The sequence below is a fragment of the Elephantulus edwardii genome, unplaced genomic scaffold (assembly GCF_000299155.1).
Source record: "Elephantulus edwardii isolate Elephantulus edwardi_28Jun2011 unplaced genomic scaffold, EleEdw1.0 scaffold00280, whole genome shotgun sequence".
Lineage (NCBI taxonomy): Eukaryota > Metazoa > Chordata > Mammalia > Macroscelidea > Macroscelididae > Elephantulus > Elephantulus edwardii.
The window spans coordinates 2,851,766-2,874,333 of NW_006400030.1; the positions used below are offsets into that span (position 1 = coordinate 2,851,766).

General features: G+C 38.9%; 1 protein-coding gene across 1 annotated transcript in view; it reads left to right on the forward strand.

The window, feature by feature from the left end:
• The window catches only part of NOTCH2 (notch 2), a 188,879-nt gene that overhangs the window by 125,653 nt on the left and 40,658 nt on the right, over positions 1-22,568 (forward strand). The window contains exons 6-11 of the mRNA XM_006900324.1: positions 11,833-12,066; positions 14,193-14,348; positions 14,783-14,971; positions 16,108-16,221; positions 17,040-17,153; positions 18,845-19,078. Coding sequence (XP_006900386.1) covers positions 11,833-12,066; positions 14,193-14,348; positions 14,783-14,971; positions 16,108-16,221; positions 17,040-17,153; positions 18,845-19,078 — 1,041 coding nt within the window. The remainder of the gene's footprint in view (positions 1-11,832; positions 12,067-14,192; positions 14,349-14,782; positions 14,972-16,107; positions 16,222-17,039; positions 17,154-18,844; positions 19,079-22,568) is intronic.

The window sequence follows — 22,568 nt, forward strand, 5'->3', positions numbered from 1 at the left end:
TCAGAGCATTGTCATACTTACTGTGGCAATCCCAGGGCTGGTTTTTAAAAAGGTGACTATTAAGTGGATAAAAATCAAGAGACTCATGATAATAATGATACCTATGAAGTTAATTGGAATGTTTTAATCATTAGGACTTTTCTAAAATGTTGCTTCAGTACAAAGAAGGGAAGGGAGCCAGATTATAGGACCTTAAAGAAAAAAGTAAGTTTTGAGGAAAGAAAAGGGTGCCTAGGTAATAATCAGTTATTTGACATTTTGTACAGCAAAACTAAGAAAAAGAGCTACAGATCAGTAGCTCCAGGGGACAGAATCTTTGTTCAGATAACTAATGAGAGCCTTGACAAGACTAAGAACTAAGATGTCTAGAAGCAGATTTACTAATAAACTGGGTTACTTGGGCAGGATTTACTTTTATAAATTTTGGTGAGGAGTGACGTAGGCATAGTGGTTGATGAGAATGGAAAAGGTTTGGGAAATTGTCACGAGAGTGGAAGTACCCAGTTTAATCTTTGAATTAGAACAATGAGTGTCTTGTAATAAGGTCCAGAATGTGAAAGTATTTGTGATGTGGAATGGATGCAGTGTTGAGGGGAGTAAGAACTCTTGGCTCAGATAGCCTTAGTGCTCCTCAACCCAGGTATTGATTTCACAGGATATGGGAGAGGAAAGAATAAGTACATAGACCATTCTGCTCAAATTATTCAAGCAGAAATTAGTCCATGAAGACATTAAATAGAGGTAGTCATGATTTCTATTATAATGTTTACTGTAGTTGGTTAAAAAAGAGAATATATATATTTAGAAATACTTGGAATTTGATCCATTTCTCTAATTACTAAATTTAAAAATGAAATTGTGTATGTTAATGTCTTCCTATGTAAGATGAGGAATTAATCTACTGTTACTTCTCTCGTCTTTCCTTCACACACTAGATTTTGTATATATAATCTTAGTTGAATAATCTATACTATGGAAACGTTGTTGACTTAAAATTTCCTTATTTCAGAAACTTCTCTTGATGCTACTTTAAAACTCAATTTATAATATTTATTTAGATTTAACTCTCTAGATAACCATTTGTGCTGGCCACAAATGCATTTATTTCACAGCTTTCTCATCCATGAGTTCTTTCTTTTGTTTTATTTATTTATTTTTTTTTTTTTTGTTAAATAGGTATATAATTAAGGTTTTTTTTCCTGGAAAGGGAATATGTTGGCATATTTTCTGAGCACGTGACTACTTGGAAAAAAAAATCGCTCATTTCCTTGTCTTTCTATATCTAGCTTTGACTTCATTTTAAGCAACATTTAGTACAACTCTTCAAGTCCCCAAAAGGAGTCTAAAATTAGCTATAGGAAGAAAACGTTGAGCAACTATTATATCCAATCTGTTCTGCTGGATGCAGTTGAGATCTGAAAAAGGAAGATGCTGTTCTTGCCCAGATGAGTTCTTGAGCTACACTGTCATTTTACCAAGTAGCTAAAGGTTGTTTCATTGCTTTTTTTGTGGTGAGAATTACAAGGAATTGCAATGATATCTTTTCTCTTATGGTGGACACTCTGAACACACATGCTTTCTCTCATTGTCATTGACTGGATTCAACTAATAGCTGACCCTCCAGCAGACTTTGAGAAGCTGTAAATGGCATAGGAGGAGAGGCACCATCTTTGGGTTATTAGTACAACCCCATATGGATTAGGCCACCAGATTACTCTCTGCCTTTAACCTGGTAGTGTGGTAGGTTCAGCATTGACGTTCACCAGAAGGTTGATAATTCGTATCCACCAGCCCGTCCTCAGGACAAAGAAGAAACATTCTGCTTCTGTAAAAGCTTACACGCAGTCTTAGAAACCCTAAGTGGTGATACTATTATGTCCTTTAGGAGAGCTATGAGTTGAAATCAACTCCTTGGAAGTAGAGTCTTATGGTTAGGTCTTTGAACAATATTGGTCAAAGTATATTCTTTTTTTCCCCTCCTTGTGCTTTTTGAGTCCTTTGTAGATTTAGGTCTAATAAACTCCCAAAATAATATATTTACCATTTGTTTTACTATCTTCAGAAAATGCTTATGTTAGGTCTTTATATAGCTAATGTATCTATTCCTTCTTCCTCATAACTACAGTCTTCCTTCAGTTTGCTAGCGCTTTTAAGTGTTTCCTTTTTTTTTTTATGATAAGTGTTTCCTTCTTAACACTGATTTACTTTTTTTACACTGTTGGTTCTTTATTAGCTCCCAGCACATTTTTTTAAGATGACATCACTGTGCTGATGCACATTTTAAAAAAAAAAATTGCATTCTTATTCTATTCTTTATAATATTTACTAATCTCCTTTGGTCCTTTCTATTTCTGTTCTGCCCCTCAGCCAGCTCATCCAGTCTGATGTCCTAGATCCTGTTTTATCTCTTTATAGAACCTGCATGTGTCTGTACATTTTTCGAGAGCCCTGAACCAGTTCTTTGTAATTATTTTCCTTTTTTGCAAGTGTGCATTATTCACAAGTATGCTCTTTGTCTACATTTTAAGTAGTGTGATTCGATCTTTCATATTGCAGGCTCTTTTAACAAACAGGCCTCATGGTGGTCCTTTTCTTCGCTTTCCTCAGTCTGCACAAAGTTGTTGTTTGGATTTCCTTACTCACAACCTGGCTGCAGTTAGAGGTTTTCCTGCCAGTGAGGTGAGGGGCTCCTTTATGTAAACTGGTTTAACAGCGCAGCAGCCTGAAGAAAGTGGGGCCAGAGCCAGTGTGGGCCTTCTAGCAGGGGGCTGAAACCTAGCACCACTTTCTTCTCTGCGTGGAGAAGCCTCTGTGTCAGGGGCCAGCTTTCTGAATACTCTGCCTTGGCCCAGCCTCCACAGCTCTCCATACTCTGGTTGAGCCTGGTTGCCCTTTAGTGTTGTCTCATCCGGATCTGCCCCAGATGCACCATAGTCATTTTCGTTGCTATAGCTGCCATGGGAGTGCAGGAACTCCCCAGCACTTTAAATCGACCTGAAGGGGTGAAATGGAGTTCAGCCCATTCTCCCCAGCATCCAGAGTGGGTTTCCTGAAACACAAACCCTATCATGTTGTCTCCTTGCTTAAAACGCTTCGGTAGGTCCTCCTTGCTTTTTGGATAGAATTTCACTGCTCTTCATATTACTCCTTCTTCAGCCACATCTCTCTGTACTCCCCTGATGTATACTTTACAATAGAACCACACTGAATTGTTTTTATTGTCTCAGAAAAGCAGTGCTTTCTGATTTATTCAAGCCTATATGCATACACTTCATTCTACCTAAAATATACTCCCCGTGAGCCAGCCTCCACACTGCACATATGTGCACACGCAAACGCACATACTCTTTAATGACCTGGCTAACTCTGCCAGGCCACGAACCTTTAAGTTAAAGGTTTCTTTCTTGCATTCTTCTGTTTCTACTCTGTACTTCTCAAGGCAAGATGTATTATGTCTTATTATGGTACTTAACTGCCCTGTATTATAACTGTTTGGTTGTAAAAAAAAAATCTGTATTTTTTTCTGCAAATTACTAAGGGTGGGAGTCGTGTCTGCTCTGTTCACCAGTGTAATTCCAGTGCGGATAGGCCAGAGCCTGCTTATAGTATATTCACTGAATGAAAGCAATGTGAGAATTACGTTTTCTGGTTGCTCCTGACACGACTTTATCTCTCCACATTCTGAGCTATTTGCTGGTTTCATCAGGTTCTTAGCTCCTTACTTTCCTGAAATATCTCAGAATTTCTCTCTTTCTATTTGGACAAGATTGATTTTATAGCTTTATACTACTTTCATGTGAAGATTATAGTCAATGTAAAGCATTTGTCACTGGTTTTAGGTTTCTGTGAAAATAAGCAACCATAGTATGCCCATCATAATGTAAAGTTACCTTGATATACAATTAAAGGATGGGTAAAAGGTAAACATAAACTAGACTTCTTGAAATTAGTAATAAATATATTTTTTACTGCTTTGCTAAAAGTGACACTATGGAATAAAGAGAAAAATTTTCTTCTCTTAATTTTATGCAGCTGGAAACACTTGAAAGAAGGATGGTATATCAGAATCTCTGTAGGAGAAGCCTGACTAAGATACAAGCGTCTTCTGGGGAAACTTAGGTTTCTATTTAAGTAAGACATCATAGTAGGCCCACCATGAAGCAAGGACAGAGGATAGAAATGAGATGTAATTAAGAGTTTAAGAAGAGGGAATGGAATAAGTGAGCTGTGGAAACTATTCAGAGCAGGGAGAGAGTGAATTGAAAGGTGATCGTTATTTGGGGATTAAGATAATTTAAATAAGAAAAAAATTGAGGTTTCATTAGTGAGTACTTCTCAAATATTATGAGCTGGGCACAGTGACAGTTTTGAGGATTCATTGATAAGTTAAACAGTTGCTACCCATTTTTTCCATTTTATAGTCTAAGCACACTGTTAGATTTTGAGCTCTAATCAGTGCTATGAAAAAAAAAGCAAGTAGAGGGTCTTATGAGAATGTATTGTGGGCAGGACTGATTGAGTTTGTGGTAGTCATATAAGTTCTCTTTGAGGACGTGCATCACAAGTGAGTTGGGGGATTAGGGAAAAGGTGGAGATAAGAATGTTCAGGCAGAGGGAACATTTGCAGTGACCCTACAGAGGGGGAAAGACTGATCATTTTAAGAAATGACGCAAAGTCTAAGTGACTCGAGTTGGTGATGTTTCAAGGGCAAGACTGGCAAGATAGGCAAAAAACAGGGATGGGAGTGGTGTAATGTGCTATTAGGTCAGAACTAATAGCTAACCCTCCAATGAGTTTTATGAAGCTGTAAATTGTATGGGAGGAGATTGCCCATATTTATCATTTTACCCCAAGTGTAACAGAAGCCATCAAAGGGTTTTGAACAAATAACATAATCCATAATCCACTCTACCTGCTGAGATCTTTCTGGCTAGTGTTAGAAATTGTATTGGTGAGGATTTAGGACAACCAGCTAAGAGAGTTTTGAGGAGTCCAGAAAATGATGATAATGATGATGTCTAGGATTAATGTGGTAGGACATTTACTGAGAACGCAGTGTGCCCTCATATATGTATCCTTTTATCCCCACCCTATTCCCTGAGGTACCACTCCACCTCCAGGCCACATACTCACATTCATGTGTTTATGTACATGCATTCACTCATTAGGCAAACTCTAGACTTTAGGGTACATACTGAATGGTTCGTCTGGCACAAGGTCCAGCAAAATGTACACTAATCAAGTAGTTGGTTCTGTAGTTCCATTAAGGAATTGGAAAATCTCCTCTGTCTATGGAAGATTTTGTAGGATAGAGATAATTAGAGTGCTCTGTTAGGATATGATGTGTTTGGAGACTCTAGAGCTCAGGACCTTAGGTAACTGCTAGTGGGAAGGATGTAGCAGAGTAAATTCTGTTGATTTAACCATAAAAAGGGGGGTAGCAGGGTCAGGGCAAGGGCCATCTAAACTCATTTTTTATGTGTTTCTTGTGTGGTGATTGTTGTTGCAATGAGAACTGACCCTTAACATGGCCATTGATGTGATAAAACTTTTTCCCACAGACTTCACAGTTGAGAGATGACTGAGAACAGTGAGGGCATCTTCAGGGAGCTTAAGGCTCAACGAACATTGGGGTTTTGTTATATTGTCATTGCTTTTCTGGGTTTTTATTTGTTTGTCGATTTTGTTTTGTTTTGTTTCTTTTTTTCTTTTTAGTCTTCTTCTTCTCCTCCTCTCTTCCCAGTCAATTTCTAGTACCTTCTTAGAGTCTTGTTAGAGGTGTTGGTGTCCTAGTGTCCTGCAACTCACAAATGTAGTAGCTGAGTGGTTCGTTGTTCACTTGGCTGAAGCTCAATGCTAATGCAGCCCAGGGCATGGTTTCTGTTTCACTGTAGTCCTATTAGGTTCACACTATTATATTTGCTGTGACGGATTGTTCCCATATTCTTAATCAGTCATCCTGTGGTTTCAAGACCATAAAATGAGACAGTTAAAAGATAGCATGAAAAGGCCCAAACTCCTGCAAAACCAACACAAATTCTTGTTTTTAATACAGATTAATGATGGGTTAGCAGTGCTGTCTTCATCTGTAGCACTGCTGACCCATTTTCCCATTTTGCTCAGCCTTACCCTCAATGATCCTCTCAGCTCACCCCTTCCCTATTTTGAAGATTTACTTGAGCTGAAGTGACCTAACATCCTCAAAGGCCTTTCTTGTATGTAATGATTTCTGTTGCCGGTTTTTCTGTTTCTAATTGTATCCATATCTAGCTGTGATAACTTATCCATCAAATGAGCATATTGATTTAGCTACTTGTATAGGTTTCACCACTCTATAACAAGTGTTTGGTACAGCCTGGCATCCACACTGTGGTGAAATACAGATAGTGTTCCTTCCTTAGTAGAGATTAAAATCTAACAGGGCTCAGACTACATATAAAGAGTAAACTAATACATTTAAAATGACAGTTTGTGATAAATTCCTGGATGGGATCGAATGAGGTAGATGCACTGATGGGAAAAAATGGAGAGGTAAATTTGGAGATTTACATAGGTTGTAAGAGAAGCCTTAAGGCTAAGAAGTAGGCAGCCATATGAATAAGAGGGGAGAAGAATGTTCCAAGTGGGGTCAACAACAGATGCAGAGAAACAGATGAGAAAGAACTTAATGTTTGGAGCTCTACCAGGACTCCATTTGGACAAAATATATGGAGAGAATGGAGCTAGGTAAGGTTGGATGGAGCAGCTTTAGAACTAAGAGCATGCAGGCTAACATAAGTCATGGAAAGTAGTTTGGCATGTGATGGAAAGGGATTGGAATATTTTAGCATGGAGCAATATAATCTGATTTGTAGCTCAAAAATATTTTTCTGGTTACTGTGTAGATAGTATATTGGAGAGAAGAAAGAGTAAAAGTGGGACACCCAATAAAGTAGTTGTTGCAGTAATTAAGGGACCTGATTGCCTATACAAATGTGGTAGCAGGGGGCAAAGATGGACTTGGAATGAGTGGAAATAAATAAATGGATTTGAGAGGTATTTAAGAGGTAAAAGTGACTGACTGGAAAAACTGTTGCTAGCAAAGGGTGACTTTCAATGTTTCAAATATCAGCCAGCCAAAGATTTTGGTATTGTAACATTTCACATCTGGTTAGTTCAGATTCATGGTGGTAATAACAAAGATAGTTTTTGAAAATAACAGACAGTTTTGATACTCCTGCTTTTGCATGTAGGAAATGGGAAGGGCTTCTGTAGCCCACTGCCTTAGTCCAGATTCTAAAAGACATAGCCTACAATCTGTGGCAAGTAGAAATTAATAAGAGGAATAATTGATGCCCTCAAAAACTTGCCTGAGCTTTGTGCTGCAACATATTTTGTAAGTTTATCAGCAAAGCTTGTGTGTTGACGAAGATGATGACATGCTGAGACTTGTTTAAATACAAGATTTAGTAGCTTGGTAGGTCATAGAAACAATACAGCTCTACCTTTTCACCAGAAGGCTTTTATATGCTAGGTAGCCCATAACCTAGCTCTCTTCTCTACTAACGCTTATTTTTAGGCCCTCCTAGATTATATTGGCAGACTAACCTTCACATGTGTCTTTAATCATGTCATCGTCCCCTACTCGTACTCATGAACCTACAATCACTATCTTTTGCTTTTTGTATCAGGTTCTACATTGATCTTTGAATCTCAAAGCACCAAACAACCTCCAACCTTTTCTCTTTTTGAGTCTCAGCACTAAGGATACATTCCATTTATTTTGAAGTCTTCAAGGCTGGGATTTTTTTTTCTTTCCCTCAGTCAGTAATCCACCTTCCTGCAGTCTAGCCTGGTGCTTTCTTCTCACAAAGTAGGGGGGAAACAAGGTAGCCTTAGACAGTACACCTGACTACTCAAGGTGGTCGCCAAGAACTTTTCCTATCAATTAGCAGTTAATGGATATTAATCTACTGACTTTCTGATTTTATTCCTTGCTACCATGTGTGTTCTTTCACTGTCTTAAGACCCTAACAGCAGGAACACAGCCTTAGTTTTTTGGTTTTTTTCCATAGTTAAAGACAGGAAAGTTTATAAAGTTAGAGGAAAATTTAGAGAGTAAAGTTTATTAAGACAGAAAAACCGTCTCAGAAGAGAAACATCTCCCACTGGGCCCGTCTCAGGATAAGAGAAGTGAGAACAGGCTGTAGCCTGTAGTTCTTGTGTATCAAGTCTTTAAGAAGGAGCATTAGATTTGTAGGCAGACAGTTCTGGGTCTCAATGACAGCATTCTCACAAACTGGTTTCTTGACCTTGGAAAGCAATTTAACCTTTCTTATTTTTAGGCTTCTGCATTTGCTTCCTCTGTGCCAAGAGGGTGGTGACATGAGGAAGTGCAGTATCTTAGCGGCATTCTGATGGGAATTTCAGAACAAGCACTTGTGATGGCCTCATGGTTACTGGGTTCTACATTTCAAATTGGAGAACTGGTTGATGGAATTGAAATTAGGAAAGGGGGTAAAAATCTGGCAGAAATGAGCCTAGGAGCAATGCTGTTCAAGAGAAATGTACTGAATCTTAAAAAGATTATCCATCCATTCTTTAGAAAACTACTCATAAACCAGTCTTACCTTGACTCGGATTTCATGTCTCTAAGTAAACCATGGGTAGGAAAATAATCCCAGAAACCCACCACAAAAAACCAAACCTTGTCTAGCACATACTAACAGGACTCTGAGGTATTCAGCGAAGGTATCTGACCTTCTAAAATCGATCTTGTTCAAAAATTTGTGAACTGTACCCAAATGCATGTTTTGTTTGGGGACAGTAATTTGCAGTTACACATTTTCCCAGAAATCTGATCATGTGAGTTGTGCTTATCCTCACCTTCTCCCCAACTCCGTTTCCCCATGCCTCTGTGCACTTGGGAAAATAGACTTGTAGGGATGGTGTGATAGGTTGGAGTCACACTCTCATGGTGCCCTTTTTTTTTTTCCCTCATGGTGCCCTTTTACCTCTCTGAGCCCTTTTCCTCAACCATATACGTGTCCACAACTATGCGTTTTTGTGACAGCCATGGGTGCAGTGTCTGGGTTATGAACAGCAGGCAGTCAACAACTACAGTATCCTTTTGCTAAGAGAGCCAATTTCCATTGCAAGGATTGTTTTTATTAACTTTATCAGTCTTACTCCAATATTTAAGTGTCTAAGCATTATCAGAAAGGCATACAAATTATTTTTAAACACACAATATCTTATCAGAATGATCAGAAAGCCAGCCAAGAAAGTAATAATCTAAATTTCTCATTTTCAGGAAGGCAATTTGTTTGAGGGACAGCATCGATTCTTTGAGTTACTAGCATAAGTCCAAGAGACAAGAACATCAGTAGTTTTGCATGTTACAGGAACCTGTCACCTGTTTCTTGGTCATGTCTCATTTCTAAATCCTACCTGAATCCCACTCACACAGCTGAGGCAGCACTTTAGCTAGCTCAGTAAGGGAGCAAAGTTTTCTATAATACAGTGATATCATTTCCCCTGGGGGAGATGATTGCCCAGGTGTCTGCTTCTGAGACTTCATTTAGTCACCAGGTGAGCTGGTGAGCTCACTTATTCACTTGCTCTTTATTAGTTAATGCTCTGTTTGTAATTGACAGGAACTTGACACAAATTAGGATAACAAAAAGGGAAACCTGTAGCAAAGCAGAGCCACCAGTGGGCCCAGGAGCAGTTGAGCTTCAAGAACAAGTGCAGCTAATGACTTGAATGTGACCAAGACTCTGTTTTTCTCTTCTTTGTATATGTGACTCATCCTTGTTACTTTTTATGCAGGCTAGGCAAAGTCCCTAGTCTAAAATGAGTCCTTGGTCTAAACTTTTGGGAAAGAGACGACATGGTACAGCAGCTTGAATCAGATGTGTAGCCAGTAGAAATGAGATCATGTAAAAACATTGTGGTTCCTTCAAAAATGATATAATTACAGTGGAATAAAGAGAGAATATAGAAAGGGGGTTGCTGGGTAGAAAGTTTCAGAAATGCCCACATATTCATCTTAGGCAATGGACTATTGGCTGAAAATACAAAAGAAAAATCCTTGAACTGAGGTTGCTTGCAGCCAAGTGATAGGAGATGGATGCACAAACAAGTGCATTAGTTTTGCTGGTAGACAGGTCAGGAGTACAATAAAGGTAGTTCCTTTGATTAGATTAGCACAGACATAGTTAATGTCTACCAGCAGTGATGGCTACACAGCTGGGCAAACTGTAGACCTTTAAGTCTACACTTTGTAACTACTTGAGCCAGTTGAATGTTGTTAGTTACTGTGAGCACCAGAGATAGCCTTGACATTTTGGAGAAATGTCATGTGTTTTTTTCATTAAGAGAGCTTTTCATTAGAACTCCTTCTTGAATTATTAACTTAGTTATTTTGAAAAAGAAGGAGTGATAGACCCCTTGAGGTTTTTGGTTTGGGGGTTGTTTTTGAAAAAAAATTTATATAGAAAAATTTACAGAGTTCATATACATTGTTTTTCAGTTTTAGCAATTTGTCAAATTTTACAGAGTACAGATTATCTGAATTTTAGTGTCCTTTTGTAGCTGTCTAAACTGGTATTTATGTGGCTAATTGAATTTGTTTTCAGCTCCGGTGGTCTGACTCTGTGAAGTGCTTGTTAATAAAATGATAGTTTTCTTTTTGATTGAAGCTTCAAGTGCTAGTCTTGTTTCTTTTATCATGAGACCCAAACGCCTTTTTACTGCCCGATCTTCTGTAGTAGTAGGCTGTAGTAGTGGCCTAAAGCATATCCATGGGTGGTCTAATGTTTATCATCCTAAAATTTATACCCTTTCAGACAGAGCAGATCTATCCTTTCCTATTCCTGTTGTTTTGGGGTGTCTTGTTCCACAAATCCACATCCTTAGAGATTGCTCATAATTCCTGACTTTCTTGTGTACATGAACAGGATTTTTTCCATTGGTCTTAATCTCTTCTCTCTGTCCTTGCTTACATTTTACTTGAAAAGCACATACAGATATAAGAAATAACAGAGAAGATAACCAGTAAAACATGTATGGGAACTCAAAGCTGGGAGGGCTGAGGATGGGTAGAGGTGAAACCACAGGGTTGCATAGTTTGGTGGGTGGGGAGAGGGAGAAGGAAATGGGAAGAATCCAGGCAAAAAGACAGGGTAATGATGGGCAAAGTCCAATAGTGATTAATTTTGTAAAACATAATGCTTGAGAGTGTATGAAACACTATGTGAATGAAGAATAGTGTGAAACACAATGTATACAAACTTTGTAAGCAAACTAATTAAGAACATTTTAAAAAAAGAAATAACAGAAATATCCTGCATACCTGTTCCCCAGTTTCCTCTACTAGTACCATCTTGCAATACTTGTGTGCTGTGTTACGGCCATTAATACAACCAAGGGACAGGATAGTTGCTGTAATATTTTGACACATGGATTCCTCTTTATTACTATGGTTTTTTAGCTCATTTAGTTCTTCTCTCCTTGCTTTTGTCATTCATATAATCATTGCCCTAGGGGTTTAACTATATTAAGGTCCTTCAAGTTTTACTTTCTCTTTGATATATGTTGTCTAAGTGTTCATGTTGTCAATTTCTAGAAGTGGTAACTTACATCCTTCTATAAATACTTGCCTGGAATAAGTATCATGCATGGATGGCTCAGAGTGGCTTTAGCATTCCATTGGTGCCCAGTCTGCATTGAGCTCTATTGTGCCTCAATTATGTGCAGATCACATAATGGCAAAAAGTGTGTGAGCTAACTGGTGTGATAACTGAACCCTTAAGACTTAAGAGCCCTAATCAAACGTTTCCCCCTACAAGGACAATTCTGCACTGAAGATGTGGATGAATGTCTGCTACAACCAAATGCCTGTCAGAATGGAGGTACCTGTACCAACCGCAATGGGGGCTACGGCTGTGTGTGTGTTAATGGCTGGAGTGGAGATGATTGCAGTGAGAACATCGATGACTGCGCCTTTGCTTCCTGCACTGCAGGCTCCACCTGCATTGACCGAGTGGCCTCCTTCTCCTGCTTGTGCCCAGAAGGAAAGGCAGGTAAGGACGGTCGCATAGAACTGGGGATGAGAGAAAGGTGCGTGAGTGTATAAGTGCATTCCAGCCCTTGGTGTCTATGGTAAAACTCCTGTAAGGGAGGATTTTCACCAAATGCACAATTAACATTAGCCTTTTCCTGACTTCTGTCAGTCATACAACTTTTTGTTCTAAAAGTAGGAAAACTTGAAAAGGAGGGGTATGATAAAGATAAAAGAATATAGCTTAAGTTGAGAGAATGTTCTGCCCAGAAGTTTTGAAATGTTCTTATGCTGAGTCCTGTCCAAATGCCCTGCCTCCAGCTTTGTGGAAGAAGTCACAGTTACCTGTTAAGCTAATTGCAGACTGGAAAATCCAGTTCCTGTGTGAACTAGGCAGAACATGCAGCCTGGTAATATCGTCACAGTCCTGGGTGCACCAGAGCCAGAAATATTGATACTATTAAAAGATTATTTTCAGAATGTCTGATGATGTTCAGCTGTTTTCCTTTCAAGGCTAGTGAAATTCTGATGGTCATATGCTCATTGGACAAAATTCTCTTTTCCTACTAAAACACCTTTAGTGACACTATTTCCAATTTATAAAAGAAACAGTATGAGAAATCAAGTCTCAAACTCCCAGCCTGATCAAGGCTAAATGATACTTTGGACCTATTTACTTTCGTATTTCTGTCTTAAATGAATCTAAATATCGATAATATGATAAAAGATACAAAGCAATTTTATAGCTTAAAATTAATATGAAAAATAATCTTAAAAATATTTTAAAAGCAATATACTAAAAACTTTTGCTTGAAATTTCTTGACTCAATATTGTGCGTTAAGACCATGACAAAAGTAGAATTATAATGAATTAATCTTTTTACCAGTATTTCTTCTGTTAATAGAAAACATTCATTATTTGATTTTAAAGTCTCCAAATAATTTATTTGAAAGGTTTGAGAAATGGTTTATAGACAGGTGGCTCTTAAATGCTGAAAGTCTCTTCAAGATGCCTATACTTGTTTTAGGCTGACACAACAGGGCTGAGTAGTGAAAAAGTGAGTCAAGAAAACTTAAGTCTGAGGAGGGGATTTTTTTAAATCCCCATCTTTGCAAACAAGATCTGAGCTGTGCAGATGACTGCTTTGCCTCCTCTCAAGTGGCCTGGGTTCTAATGCTTGATGGCCACTATCTTCCCATTCATTCTGACTTCCAGTAAATACATATGGAGCAGAAACTCTGTTCCTAAATTTGACCTCACCAATAGCAAGAAAGGGGTGTTGTTAACATTCTACACACAAGGTCTGGGAGAGCAAAGACAACACCATGGAGCAAAAATGGATTTCTCAAAACTTAGGCAAAAGAAGGGAAGCAGCATATGAGGTGAGTTCAGTATGCCACCTCCCTCAGCATGATTTCAAGGAAATAGGCTTGTCGTAAAAGACTAATAATGCAGAATGCATGCAGTGTTTGTCATGCACTTATACTAAAGAGTTCATTGTTTATTTAAAATTTAAATTGAACTGGGTATCCTTTGTTTTTCTTTTCTAAGTCTAGCATCCATATCAGAATGCCTCCAGTTTTCTGTGTCCTCCTCATTTGCTAACCTGTGAAACCAGGCTACTCTGGAGGCAAGGATTCTGAAGCTCTGTCTGCTTTGGACATGTTAGTCCAAGGATGGACTAGTCCTTTGAGAGGGACATTATGTGTAGGAGTATGGAGGGACAGTGCAAGAGGGGAAGATCCCTGATGAGATGGATTGATTCAGTGACTGGGCTAATGTGGGTGGGTGTGTCAGAGAAGATGAGGTTGGGTCAGGATAGAGCAGGGCTGTTGTACATATAGGGTCACTATGAATGGTAAGCGACTTGATAGCACTTAACAACAATGGCAAAGAGAGATCTAGCCCAGGAATCTGGGGAGGAGGGAGGATGGGTGTGCTGAGCACTATGGTAATCGACAGCAGCAGTTGTGATGTTTGCAGAATGTACCTAAGGTAGGATCAGGCAAAGGAGAAGGTGCATCCAAATCTTCATGTTAGATTTTGATCAGCTGTTCATAGGATTTTTTATTTCCTTCCTTATGAAAGAGAACACTCTTTACTAAAGTAAAGAACATGTTCATTTCTTTGCCCCAATCTTTTAACAGGTCTCTTATGTCATCTGGATGATGCATGCATCAGCAATCCTTGCCACAAGGGGGCACTGTGTGATACCAACCCCTTGAATGGACAGTATATTTGCACCTGCCCACAAGGCTACAAAGGGGCTGACTGTACAGAAGATGTGGATGAGTGTGCCATGGGTGAGTACATAGAACCTTTTCTTACTCATGGTAGTGTCTGTGGAGCTGGTCAAGATAACATATCAGACCATGTTAAACCCAGACCTCAGGTTTGTCCTATTATAGGCCCATTGTTTGCAACTAACTTTTTCACAATAACCGTACTTACATTATAGGAGTTAAGACATGAATGGTCTGTACTTGACTCTTAATATAAAGCTCTCCCTCAGTGATTGTTTGACTAGAAGATGTGCAGAAAGGCAGGAAAGTTGAGATTGCCCTAGTCTCTGTTTTTATCTCTCTCTTTAAATTATGGAAAGAAATAGGAAATTGAGCACTAACTCGTTAAAGGACTGACTTTGGTACTGTAAACATCAGGCATGCTTCTGTTGTCCACATTTGTTGAAATTCTGTCAAGAGCTTTGATCCCTATAATTGGTGCTTGTGTGTTCCAGCCAACAGCAACCCATGTGAGCACGCAGGGAAATGTGTGAATACAGATGGTGGCTTCCGCTGTGAATGTCTGAAGGGCTATGCAGGCCCTCGTTGTGAGATAGACGTCAATGAGTGTTATTCAGATCCCTGCAAGAATGATGCCACTTGCTTGGATAAGATTGGAGGATTCATGTGCTTGTGCATGCCAGGTAAAACGGGTCCATCTTGGTGGTGGTGGTGTGTCTAGAAAGAAGGGGCTACACTACACTTCCTTAGTTAGAACATTTGATACACTGCAGCAACCCCACTAGCTCTGTCAGCATTGACAAATTGTACCCTGGCAAAATACATTGATAAATTGTATATGCTGGGTAGTACATGAAGTAAGAGGGAACTCGGGGACTTAATGGTAAGGAACTGCACTGCCATGCCGAAGGCATGCTGTTTGTATACAGCACCTGTTCCATGGCAGAAAAATGGGCAACCGCATGCAGTTTACTGCCTTTGAAAGCCCACTGGAGGGTCAGCTCTGGGTCACTTCTGACTCAACAGTAACAACAGATAAAGTTGGGGGCCCCCAAAAGTAAATAGTAAAGTATTGATGAATTTTTTAGAGCTATGTAGTTAAAAGCCCATTATATCAAAATATAGATATGTGAATATAAAATTTCTAAAGCTATTGTTTTCACTCATGTATTTCTTGATAAAAGGTCTACCAGAAGAATCCTTTCTATAGCAAGCTTTCTGATTTTCTGATAGATTACAAATGTCAGAGTATTCAATTTATTGAACTTTCTTTTGCCCACAGTTACATAAGCTCTTGCCCACTACCCAGAGTGAGGCACATAGGGGGTTGTATTTTGGAGCTCTTTTTCTTGATTCCTGAGAGGACAAATCCAGCTTAGAGTGACAATGGGCCATGGCTGCTCTGGCAGAGTAAGGATGCCAGCACCTCTAGCCTTTGGTAGAGCTTCCAACTTTGGCTGTACCCTAAGCACAGCTATAGCTCAGGCTGTTGGTCTTTAGAGAGAGTCGAGTGGAGACACTGCACAGCCTGAAAGAATCTTCAAAGTATGGGATTGTGGCAGTCTCAGCTGCATGCCACATCTTACCTGTCTCTTTGGGGGTAATGCCTTTCCTTATCCCTTTTCACATTGACATAGTTCTCTCACATTCTTTCTGATGCTCAAAGAATTATTTCCTATCACTCTAGAATCCCGTTTCCCTTTGCAGAAATGTTTATGCTTATAGAAGACTTAGCCATTTTTTAAAAATGAGTGTTTTCTTGGCAAGAATTTGTTCCTTTCCCCCTTTCTAAGCCACTTGTGTGGTCTGCTTTGTTCAGGTTTCAAAGGTGTACATTGTGAAGTGGAAATAAATGAATGTCAGAGCAACCCCTGTGTGAACAGTGGGCAGTGTGTGGATAAAGTCAATCGCTTTCAGTGTCTGTGTCCGCCTGGTAAGTGCCCACCACCTGCTCCTATTTTCTTTTAAAGCTCAAAGCCTCCTGATCACAGGGGAGGGAGGGAGGAGAGAATGTGTGTGGGCTGAACATGAGGAAATCATTAAAGGAACTACTTCATGATAGGGGTGTGTGTAAAGATGGGGAATTTGCTTGCGTATCTTCCAAATCCTTTGTGACCAGAAGTCTAAGTCGATTCTAGAATGCCCCACGACCTCTATGTCTGTGTATGTCTGCATATTAGAAAGCTCATACCTCATAGAAGCTTTACTTATAGAATATTTTGGATTTCCACCCACTCTCCCGTGGGTCATGTTCCTGAAGCCCCTTTGTGAGATTATTATTTTTAGTCATATCACCCATGGCCTCAGAAACAGACAACACAAGTCACGGTTTGGTTTTTTTTTTTTTCTCCTAAAGAAAACTCTGTCTCTCCACTTCTTTCCCAAAGCTATTGTTGAAGACATGCCAAACTGTCTGCCTTCTACTAAATATAGCCTCTCATTTCTTCAGAGAGAAGGTTCCAGTTGCTTCTCAAGTTACACTTACTTGCTTGAGGGATCCCCCTATAGCAAATCAGTCCCTTCCTATTCCAACTGAAGTGAGATCTCTGTCTAGAGCAAACAGTGATGGATATGCATAGATGTCTTTGATGTTCTGAAGGTCACTCAGTTATTTCAGTTATCTGATGGGGCGAATTATTGTCTGTATTAACTGTCCCACTGTTGTAATCTAAGTTTTCTTCAACATCGTTCTCATATTAAAGGAAGACATTAGATAATAATTTTATTGTATCTTGGATATGCCTTTTTAAGGTTTCACTGGGCCGGTTTGCCAGATTGATATTGATGATTGTTCCAGTACTCCATGTCTGAATGGGGCAAAGTGTATTGATCACCCAAATGGATATGAATGCCAGTGTGCCACAGGTGAGTTCTTCTCACTTCACATCCCCTGGTCAGCCCCTCAGTACAAAAGTAGAATGATAGTATTCTGCCACCTGCTTTTCTTGTCCAGACTACTAAAAGGGACTGCTCTGTATTCCTGAGAAACTCCTCCAAGCAGATGTTTTGCTGCCTCTGCTGTTTCCTTCAACAGCATCTGCCTCGCTCTTCACCACAATGGTGGCCTGGCCTGGTTATTTCCACTTGGTGCCCATGTCTTTCTAGGGCAGAGTTGGCAATCATGAGTTTCCAGCTGGCTTGAATAACTCCTTTGGGAAAGGGAAGAATTCCAGTTAAAGCTATTTTTCACTGAGACTTCTCAGCAGGAGGCTTGTCTCTGTACTTCTTGAAGCAAGTAACTGAACAAAGGCTGAGAAATTCAAGGGCCAATTGTGTGAAATGCAGAGGTTTGCTAAAGAGAAGACAGCTAATGCTGTTGAGAGTCAGGTGTGTAACTGACAGGAGGGAGCACTAACTTGGCAACATTTGGATCCTCTTTCCTGACTTCTGCTCTTTGTTCACTAACATTCTATGTTTTTTGGCTCTGTGGCCCCATCTCTCACTTAATAAGTGGACTTGAATGAGCCCAACATCTACTACATACTTGCTTCCACTCTGTCCTGTATCCTAGAGAACAGCTAGACTTTTAAACATGTTAGTGGAAAAGATGCAGTCTCTATTTCTTTTCTTTCCTTTTTTTTCTTCTTAACTGCTTGGAAAAGAGAAGAAGTTAATGACTAATTCAAAGCATTACCTTATTTTAGGAAAATGGATTCTTAAGATATTTGAAGTTATCCTATGTGTGGTTTCTGTCTGACTACAGGAAGGCAAACTTAAGAGAAGCCAATTCAGAGAGTGAATATTTCTGTGGTAGTAGAGCCAGCACTATGATGTATCAGTCCTGCTTAGATGAGCCACTCAACGTCCTTCTCTTGTCACAAACGGTTCACTTTGGTTGAGGAAGTTCCAGCATTTCAGCTTCCAGAAGCAGATTCTTCTCACAGAGGATATTCATCAGTGGGGAGAGATTAAAAATCCCAAACTCATGTTTAAATCAGAAGACCAGCCAATTGATGCCTTTATGGAGGAAATATTATGTAGACCCATTGAAACCATGAAGGAAGGCTTATCTATTCCTTTCCCTTTTGGTTACATTTACCTGAACACTTCAGTTCATTTTATTAAATGAGTATTTATTAAAAACCACCTTTACGTGCCTAGCATTGTGGGCGGAGTTGAAAAGAATATAGAAAAAGTTCGTTGCTAACCAGAGTTAGAATTGGGATGTTAAGATACTTAAAAGCATTGTATTGTATAATGCCAGTGTGTTATGTTTATAAAGAAAAAAGTTATAATGATAAACATAAAGAGGAAAATGTTGAGAGCTATTGGTCACTGAAACCTAGTAAGAAATGAAGATGCAAAAGTTAAAATAGGAAAAGAGTAAAGGTGCATTAATCAGAGTTATTTGAACCCTACAAATTTGATATGTAACACTTGAATCACAACCTTTTAGGCTTGCCATATCAATAATTGCTAATAACTTTTGACTGTTGACACAGTTTACAGTATTAAGATATGAGATGTGTGTAGTAAATGAATGTAGCTACGTATTTGTTCTTATGTGGAGTGTTTGCCTTGGTTTTCTGATTCTTTGGTAAAAATTCCTTCTAAAGGCTTCACTGGTGTCTTGTGTGAGGAGAACATAAACAATTGTGACCCTGACCCTTGTCACCATGGCCAGTGCCAGGACGGTATTGATTCCTATACCTGCATCTGCAACCCCGGGTACATGGGCGCCATCTGCAGTGACCAGATTGATGAATGCTACAGCAGCCCTTGCTTGAATGACGGGCGCTGCATCGACCTGGTAAATGGCTACCAGTGCAACTGCCAGCCCGGCACATCAGGTAAGCCCACTCCATTTATGTTTGGCAAGAGTTTACACTGTTTTCCCAAAGCAATTTGCATAGATAGCTTGGACTTTCTTGGCATTTACTCAGATACCTAAAAGCCTGTCCTGATTCTGAGGAGAAGCACAGATAAAGACACAGGTATAAATACTTCAGAAGCGGATTCCCTATCCAATTGAGAAAGTAGCCTTGCAAAACTGATGATTTTGTACAAATATGGGTTTTGGTTGGTTGGTTTTGAGGCATATCACTCCACAATACTGAAATTATCATTTAAAATTGAAAAACTCTTTTGGCTCTGTGACTTGACTTGATTTTCTTTTTTCTTTAACCCCTCACCCCAGATTGATGAAATTCCCTTTCCTTCTTTCCTTTTCCCCCTCCTTCCTCTCTTCCTTCAGGTCTCTTCTTTACATAGTCTGTTCTCTAATTCAGTGTCCAACTCCATTTAATGTACACTTTTCTTCTGCCACTTATCTTTGGAAGTGCCCTCAGTGATATAGGGGGATTCTAGAGGAGGGGAGATTCTTTACAGCATACCATCATAGTTCCTGAATTTGAATGCAGAGCCGCCATTCCCCACCCCCAGAGTTCATTGTCATTCTCTGACCCCATTGAATGAGGGACTGTCAGTTGTGAGGGCATGCTGTTCCTTTTTTTGAGGATGGGTATATTGAATTCTTTTCTCAGGCTGTATTTCACAGATCACACTAGATTCTGCTTTATGGTTTACTTATTAGATGAATAATTTTGTCACTACTGTGATTAATGAACAGAGAAGTATTATTTCTTAGATCAAAGGAATATATATTAATAGATGATTAACCAATGTGTATGTCTATTAGAAGAGAACCTTCCAATATAAGGGAGTGATTTATTGGGAACACACTGAAGACTTAAGGAAAATGGCCTGTGTAGGGGCCAAAGGTGGGGGAGGTGGTTCGATACCCTCATTTTATTTTGTTATTTCCAAACGCATTTCTTCAAACTTGTCAAAGGGCCTGGTCTCCATCCAGCACCTCATACATGCCAAGTTTGAAAACAAAGTCCTTTTTGAGTTGCTCAAGCATATGAAAAACATCCCATGCCTTCACAGCTGAAAATGCCATCCCCCTCCCCACGTTTAGATAACTCACTAAAAGAGCTGAATAGATCTTTGTGAAACCTTCCAAAAGCAATTTGCTTCCGGGCTGGTCCCCAGACATGAGAAATTGCAGTCCGAAAAGAAATTTGAGAGATTTACAAGCAATTGAATGGATGCCTTTAGAATGGAAGGGTTGTTTTAGGCTTTGCTATCATTCCCATTATAACAAACATACTGGAAGACTGGGTGAGTGGTGGGTTGGCAAGCACTTTGTTTTCTCTGGGATTACAGCATTATGCCAAGATGTATCAGGTGTATTCCCTGGGGAGGACTAGAGGGCAGGGTTTAAATAGCTGTCACTGAGAAAGGCAAGAAGTAAATGTGAGTGGTGTGCCGGCAGCATGGACAAGCAAGATCCTCAGTCTCCCAGAAGACTGCCAAATCCATCCTCAAAGCTGTTTGAGGTGCAGACAACAGAAAGAAATGCTGGTCTGCAGTGGGTGAAGAAAGAGCTGTCATGTTCCAGGGGCTCGGGTGAAAGGCTCTATAAAATGACTCATTCTGAATAGACTCTTACATTCTAGAGTAAGAATCCACGGTGCATTATAACATGGTCCTATAGTGGCACATTAGGGCTTGAATGAGTGTGTGACTGGAAGGCAGACTTTACAGGCTGCTAGTTAATAATTACGGTTTGTTTCTTACTGGGTACATAAAGTGAGATATACGAAATTACCCACCTTGTGTCTGTGATTTTATGGTAAAAAAATGGTTTGGGGTTTCTTTTTGTTTCAGGTAACAGAAACCAACTTAAGTTAACTTAAACATGCATCCATAAACAAAGAATTTAATGAGTGCACAGTAAAATGCCTTGCAAATCCCAAAGGAGAACTGACCAATAAGGCTTTGGGGAGAATTACAGGTAGCAGGGCTTAAGTCCCAGCACTCGGATTCCACTGATCCAGAGAACAGCATTTCACTGGACTGGCTGGGTCAGGTGTTCCTGCATTAATGACATGAAAATAGTAAGAGTGTACTCTTCTGCCTTTGTTTTTGAAAAGAAGAGGCTCCTTGGTAGAAGAGCAATGTCAGCCCTTAGACTCATCCCCAGAAGGCATTAATTTGTATACAGGGAATATGATGTTCTTTGCCTTATATGTGGTTAAGTAGGCAGCATAGTCTCTTTGATTTTGAAAACACAGTTTGATATGGTAGAAGGGAAATTGAGCAGTAGAGCTGGTGAGTCATAGATCCCTTCAGTGCACTTGTAACTGACCTTACGTGGGTGAGTTATCCCATCTGTGAAATGAGTGTAACAATTTGATTTTCTTTTTTTTCCTCATTTGAGTGAAAGTTTATGTATTATTTTGCTTTTTCAATCATTCATAGACATTTTACTTTATAACATGAACATTAATTTTATAATATAACTAATTTAGTATAATATCTAATCAAGCTAATTTACATGATTTTCATCTTGGATAAGAGAATTCAACATAAATTATGTAAAAGGCTAAACTAAATGCTTTGTATATTCATGACTCAATAAATTGTTTCTTTTAAATTATTAGTAAAAAACATGAATGCAAAATGTGAGTGAATTAAGTTCCTGGCACTTTGCTTCTTTTTTCATATGGTTAGTTGGTTTTTGTAATACTATCATTACATGGTGGTGAAGGATATACAAAAAATCTGGGATAATTTGATGTCTCTGCCTTGATGCTTGCTAAGAATGTACTATTCATAAGAATGAAAACACAGTTAAAAGAAAAAATAATAGCTTAGTGTTATTTTTTTTTTAAAACTTTTATAAACAAGTTTGTATTTCATAAACAGTCTCATCTTACACATAAACATTTTGTTAAACAGAATTTTTAAATCAGGAAATGTTTAAGATTAAATTTTCCAAATATTCACATAAGAACCAGTACAAATGTAAGAATCTGTACAATCTCCATATCAAAAAGTATTCTCATATACACTCCCCTCAATACTCTGAAATGGTCAATTTTTTGTTAGAGTGGCAGAAGCAATGCACTTAAAGGCTTCATGAATCTTTTCTCAGAAAAAGTATACTTTCAGTAAAACATTTTACCATTTCAATGGATTATTTGTCAGCAAGCTTTTTACTTCTTGAAAAGGGGAATTTAAGCTAATACTGTTTTCTTCAATGTAAAAATAAACATCTTGAGATATTTAACTTCCTGAGTGACTTCATACATCAAGCATGATTGAATAAGAAAATTCTGGTATTTTAGAGTGAAACAGTGATAACATAAATTTAAACTTGTATTTTCAATTAGGGTAAAACTCAAAAGAATGTCATTTAACCTTTACACTTAAATTATCCAAGAGGCCAAACAATAAGATTCCCAAACTTCATCACAAACTTTCTCAAATAAG